Source organism: Scomber japonicus, chromosome 10, assembly GCF_027409825.1.
Source record: "Scomber japonicus isolate fScoJap1 chromosome 10, fScoJap1.pri, whole genome shotgun sequence".
NCBI classification, from domain to species: Eukaryota; Metazoa; Chordata; class Actinopteri; order Scombriformes; family Scombridae; genus Scomber; species Scomber japonicus.
Window position 1 is genome coordinate 33,496,388 of NC_070587.1, and position 6,525 is coordinate 33,502,912.

General features: G+C 45.4%; 1 protein-coding gene across 1 annotated transcript in view; it reads left to right on the top strand.

Moving 5' to 3' along the window:
* Positions 1 to 495: 495 nt before the first annotated feature.
* The window catches only part of LOC128366627 (CREB-regulated transcription coactivator 2), a 41,260-nt gene continuing 35,230 nt past the window's right edge, over positions 496 to 6,525 (top strand). Inside the window, 1 exon segment of the mRNA XM_053327364.1 lies at positions 496 to 723. Within this exon segment, the coding sequence (XP_053183339.1) occupies positions 550 to 723 (174 nt within the window). The 5' untranslated portion in view covers positions 496 to 549.

Below are 6,525 nucleotides of genomic sequence, written 5' to 3' on the forward strand. Positions count from 1 at the left end.
TATTATTTTTATTGTCGCAAATTTGTTTCTTTAAAATGTATACGTTTTTGTCGAAATATTACCCCCCACCCCCTCCTCCAGGTCAGGTCTGTGTTTTGTATTTGTTTATTTATTTTCTCGCAAATTTGTGAGTTTATTTCTCCCTAATTTGTTAATTTCTTTCTTGCAACTTTCAGAGTTTTGTATTCTTTTTATTTATTTATGTATTTATTAGGGACTCCGGACGCAAATTAGCAGTTTTGCTTTGCTTTTATAATCCTGCATGTTCACAGAGATGTTTAAATATCGATGTTTATCAAGGTGCATTGTCCCTATCCAAAAATAAAGTATTAATTATTATTATTATGGTTTTGTTTTCTTTCCTCCAGGTCAGGTCAGGTCAGGTCAGGTCAGTATTTTTTTTTCTTTAACCATACGGACCTATACGCAGAGTGCTGTAACCCAGTGAGTCATTTCGGCCCCAGAAGCAGCAGCAGAGTGGGCGCTCTTCTCCTCCACGCTGCTCTGAGAATCTTTCCACTACGTCAGCTCGTCCCGTCCGCTGTGAAGATGTCTGCGACGGGTTCAGGCGGCTGCGGACCCGGACCGGGACCATCCCCGGGCTCCGGCTCCGGGGCCTCCAACCCCAGAAAGTTCAGCGAGAAGATAGCGCTGCACACCCAGAGGCAGGCGGAGGAGACAGCCGCCTTCCAGGAGGTCATGATGGACATCACCTCCACCAGGGTGAGTGTGAGCAGAGCTGCCCGGAGGAAGAGAGGCCTTGCTCGGGCTCGTCTCTTCTGTCTTCTGCCTCTCTGCGCAGAAAGTGTTGACTCTACGTAGTATAAGATAAAGTCTCAGGCTTTTAGTTTCACGTCTAGTGTCAGTAATAAATGTTGTCTGATTCCGAATCCGTGGCTAGCCCTAGTTAGCAGGCGTTAGCTCCACAGGGCTAACTCGGCTTGTTTACTATGTTGCGTGAACGTCCCAGTGAGCCTGAACGCACCGCCGGACCCCGTTCAAAAATCTGACATTTTAACATTAATTTGGCTTGTTAATAAACATATAATACACAAGTGTCATATTTTGTAACATAGTTTGTAAGTTATGACCCTTTTTGTGAATTCGGTGTTCAATTAAGACTCAAAATAGCTCTTAATTGAATAAGATTTTAACTTTTCGTATGTATTGCAGCACGCTTTAGGGCGCTTGTTTTGCGTTCATCCGTATCAGGAGGGGTTTCACTAAATTGCTCATTTTTTGAACGGGATTTGGTGTGACGGTCCACACACGCAAAGTTAAGGCATGATTATGATGCCTTTACCTTTACCAGTCAGGCCATCAGTCAGCACATGTTGGGTTATGAGTTGAGTTGAGTTATGAAATTAGGAAAGCTGTGTTTAGTAATAGTTTGGAATTAGGTGAATGTTTTGGGAACGTTTTGAATTAGAGATGATCCGATCTGATATCAAAGATAACAGATATAAGGCGGGCTGCATGAACTTGGACCTCCCACTTTTACCATGTCAAAAATCAGTAGATTAATTTAATATGAATATAGTGATCATCAATTTCTATATTTAGCTTTTTAATATCTTCTCATTTGTGATTGTAATTATAATATGCACCCATCATTTAGTGAGATCAAAGTGTCAAAACACCTGTTAAAAGGCTCCAGAATACAGGAAATGACATCTACTCTGTTAAAGGACCCCCAGACACCCCCCCCCATTTCACTGTCCCACCCACACTTCAGATGCGTCCATAGTCATGTTTCCTTCCTCCCTTCCTCCTTTCCTTCCTTCCTTCCTTCATTCCTTCCTCCCTTCCTCCTTTCCTTCCTTCCTTCCTTCCATTCCTCCTTCCTTCTTCCTTCCTATTTTTGTCCTTACTCCTTTCCTTCCTCCCTTCCTTCTCTCCTAAATTCCTTCATCTTTTCATCCTTACTCCTTTCCTTCCTTCCTCCGTCCCTCCTTACTCCTTTCCTTCCTTCCTTCCTTCCTTCCTTCTTTCCTTCCTTCCTTCCTTCCTTCCTTACTCCTGTCCTTCCTTCTGTCCTTCCTTGACCTGAGGACAACAGGAGGGTTAAAGTACAAATGGACTAAAAAGATCTTTGACATATGCTCGTGACCATGAAGCCAAACTTTCTTTATAGCCCCCCCCCCCCTTCAAATCTTGCTCCAAGGTTTTCTGAAACGTTGACAGCTCTGATTCTGATGTTCAACAAAAGCCTCAACAAAGCTCTCCAAGCCGATACTGTGCCTTCTAGTCTCTATGTTGTTAGATGAAGTCATGGACATGGGGTCATGGAGTAGTTTAGAAACTTCAATGGTAGAAATGTGTGAGAACCCTGTTGAGTCTTTATTTTCCTTTATAAACAGTTCTGTGTTGGACCAGTGTTGGTTCAGTGTTGGACCAGTGTTGGTTCAGTGTTGGTTCAGCGTTGGTTCAGTGATGGTTCAGTGTTGGTTCAGCGTTGGTTCAGCGGTGGTTCAGCGTTGGTTCAGTGTTGGTTCAGCTTCGGTTCAGTGTTGGTTCAGTGTTGGTTCAGCTTCTGTTCAGTGTTGGTTCAGCTTCGGTTCAGTGTTGGTTCAGTGATGGTTCAGCGTTGGTTTAGCGTTGGTTCAGTGTTGGTTCAGTGTTGGTTCAGCGTTGGTTTAGCATTGGTTTAGCGTTGGTGTAGCGTTGGTTCAGTGATGGTTCAGCGTTGGTTCAGCGTTGGTTTAGCGTTGGTTTAGCGTTGGTTCAGTGTTGGTTCAGCGTTGGCTCAGCGTTGGTTCAGTGTTGGTTCAGCGTTGGTTCAGCGTTGGTTCAGTGATGGTTCAGTGATGGTTCAGTGTTGGTTCAGCGTTGGTTCAGCGTTGGTTCAGCGTTGGTTCAGTGATGGTTCAGTGATGGTTCAGCGTTGGTTCAGCGTTGGTTCAGTGTTGGTTCAGTGATGGTTCAGCATTGGTTCAGCGTTGGTTCAGCGTTGGTTCAGCGTTGGTTCAGTGTTGGTTCAGTGATGGTTCAGCGTTGGTTCAGCGTTGGTTTAGCGTTGGTTTAGCGTTGGTTTAGTGTTGGTTTAGCGTTGGTTCAGCGTTGGCTCAGCGTTGGCTCAGCGTTGGTTCAGTGTTGGTTCAGCGTTGGTTCAGCGTTGGACCAGCAGGACGGGTTAGGGTTAGGGTCTCTCCTTGGAGTAAACCTTGTCTCGTGTGTCTGATGGGAAATATTTGGGTAGTAAGAGCCGTGGTTAGAAATGCTCGTCTTCCAGTCGCCCCAAAAAAAAGGTTTAATGTCAAAAGTTTCCTCAAGGTAGAAGTGTCTTAGGGGCCGTCATCCACTCGGAGACGCTTTTTGGTTTAAACGCAGATGTTTTGCATCGTTTTGGCCAATCGTCCAAACCAAGCTTTCTGAAACCTGGTCCCAGGGTGAAAACGAAGCTTTCTGAAACCTGGTCCCAGGGTGAAAACGAAGCTTTCTGAAACCTGGTCCCAGGGTGAAAACAAAGCTTTCTGAAACCTGGTCCCAGGGTGACACAGCCCTTCAGTGTTCGTTTGGATGGTGAAGACCTGTGTTTCGATGATGTCATGGCCACACCCCTCGAGCTTAGCCTTCCACTGTGATAACATACAGTCAACAGATACAGCCTCAGCCATGGATGTACAGCCAAGGCTTTAACTTATCTTATCTTATATACAGTCTATGGGCTTTAATAGGCTCCCCCGGATGGTTTTGGTGGACGATCACGGGCCCTAAACACACAGTCTTTGAACGCACAACGGGCCCTTGAACGCACCGTGTGTTTGAACATACAGCGGGGAAACAGCTGCAATGGAGTAACTATTGTGTTTGTGCCTGTTAGAGTCTGTGTAACTCTGTTAAAATGACACAGTCACACTTAAACAGAAAAGACTGATTGAGGATGTTAGATGTAGCGCCGCCTATAGGCTGGAATATGAAGTATTGTGTTGAGTCGTGTTGAGATGGATCCGTTTGTACGCAAATATTCTTGAAAGGATGCCAGGGAGAACGGAGACGGAAAAGATTGTTTTGGTACGTGTGGACTTGGCCTTAATGTGATATTTGTGACAGTTTATATCGATTCTCAAGTGGTTAAAATAGTTAATATCTGTCTAACAAATGCCATGAAATCATAAATCTGCTGCTCTGACTTGTGAGACATAATAGAGAATAAGAAGTCACCGTTATAAACTTCCATCATAATATTCTGAGCCCTTAAACCAGGGGTGTCAAACATGCGGCCCGTGGGCCAGAACCGGCCCGTCGATGGTTGCAGTCCGGCCCACTTTCCTTCCTGTGTTCTTTTCCTTCCTTCCAACTTTCCTTCCTACCTTCCTTTTATCCTTTCTTTGTTTCTTCCTTCCTTTCTTCCTTCCATCTGTCCTTCCTCTCTTTCTTTCTTTCTTTCTTCCCTCCCTTTCTTCCATCTGTCCTTCCTTCATTCCTTCCTTCCTTCCTTCTTTCCATCAATCTGTCCTTCCTACCTTTCTTCCCTCCTTCCTTTTGCCTGTCTTTCCTTCCTTCCCTTCTTATTTCCTTCCTTTCTTCCCTCCCTTTCTTCCATCTGTCCTTCCTTCTTTCCTTCCTTCTTTCCTTCCTTCATTCCTTCCTTCCTTCCTTCCATCTGTCCTTCCTACTTTTCTTCCGTCCTTCCTTTTGCCTCCTTCCTTCCTTCCTTCCTTCCTTCCGTCCTTCCTTCCATCTGTCTTTCCTACCTTTCTTGCCTCCTTCCTTTTGCCTGTCTTTCCTTCCTTCCCTTCTTATTTCCTTCCTTTCTTCCCTCCCTTTCTTCCATCTGTCCTTCCCTCCTTCCTTCCTTTCATCTGTCCTTCCTACCTTTCTTGCCTCCTTCCTTCCCTCCATCTTTTTAATGGTCCGGCCCACATGAGATCAGATTGGTCTGTATGTGGCCCTTGAATGAAAATGAGTTTGACACCTCTGCCTTTATACGCTGTAAACTCCAAACAGTGTTTATTACAGCTCTATGACACACAGTGATTCATGTTCCCAACTTTCACATGACGTAATACTGTCGACCTGCCATCGGCCTCTGAAGAGAAAAAAAGAAAAAAAAGACAAAAATGGGTCAATGGTGAAAGAGAAAGTGAAAAAAACCCCTCTTGAAATACTGGTGTCAAGTTCCAGCTTCAACTGAGGTGAACAGAGATTCACTTCCTTCTCCTCAGGCTGTTCTTATTTATACATGTGATGCAGTCTGTGCTTCCTCATTCCTTCCTTCCTTCCTCCCTCTTTCCTCCCTCCTTCCCTTCCTCCCCCTCTCCCTCCCTCCTTTCCTTCCTTCCTTCCTTCCTTCCTTCCTCTCTTTACTCCTTTCCTTCCTTCCTTCCTTCCTTCCTTCCTTCCTTCCTTCCTTCCTTCCTTCCTCCCTCCCTCCCTCCCTCCCTCTCTCCCTCCCTCCTTTCCTTCCTTCTTTCCTCCTTTCTTCCTTCCTCTCTGCTTACTCCTTTTCATCCTTCCTTCCTTCCTTCTTTCCTCCCTCCCTCCTTTCCTTCCTTCCTTCCTTCCTTCCTTCCTTCCTTCCTTCCTCCCTCCCTCCCTCCCTTCCTCCCTCCTTTCCTTCCTTCTTTTCTTCCCCCCTCCCTCCTTTCCTTCCTTCTTTCTTTCCTTCCTTCCTCCCTTCCTCCCTCCTCTCCTTTTTCCTTCCTTCCTCCTTCCCTTCCTCCCTCTTTTCCTTCCTTCCTCCCTTCCTCCCTCCCTCCCTTCCTCCCTCCTTTCCTTCCTTCCTTCCCCCCTCCTTACTCCTTTCCCTCCCTCCCTCCTTACTCCTTTCCCTCCTTACTCCTTTCCTCCCTCCTTACTCCTTTCCTTCCTTCCTTCCTTCTTTCCTCCCTCCCTCCCAAATTCGTCTGAATCCAGAATATGAAATAATAGAATAATACTATGTTGTTGTAAAACCCTCCGCCTCCAGTTTCTAACTGATTTTTGGTTATTTGTCACCCTGGTTGAATGATTAACCAAACACCCCCGGCCCCCTCCTCTCTTTGGTTTTGTGGCTGCAGCATGTGTCTCTGGGCTGAGTTTGGGATTATTATGAATATGCATCATGGTGTTTTCACTTTGACTCAGGACTGTGTGAACTGAATAAACACACCAGGCTCAACACTTTTCATGATCAACTTTAATTCTGATTTTATTTCATTGTTTTTAATTATTCATCCAGACTAAATGTACCTCTTACAGCCCCCCCCCCCCCTTTTTACACAGACCTCTAATTCTGTATGGTAACAATCAGTCTTTATTTGTATAGCACCAAATCACAACAAAGTTATCTCAAGGCACTTTACACATAGAGCAGGTTCTAAACCGAACTCTTCAGGTTTTAACTTTAAAGAGACCCAACATTCCCACATGAGACACAGTGGAGAGAAAAAACTCCCTTTTAACAGGAAGAACCCTCAGAACCAGACTCAGAGTGGGAGAACATCTGCCTGGACCAGTTGGAGTAGAGAGGAGAGAGAGGAAGAGGAGGAGAGAGGAAGGATAGGTAGAGGAAGAGAGAGAGAGGAAGGATAGGAGGGAGAG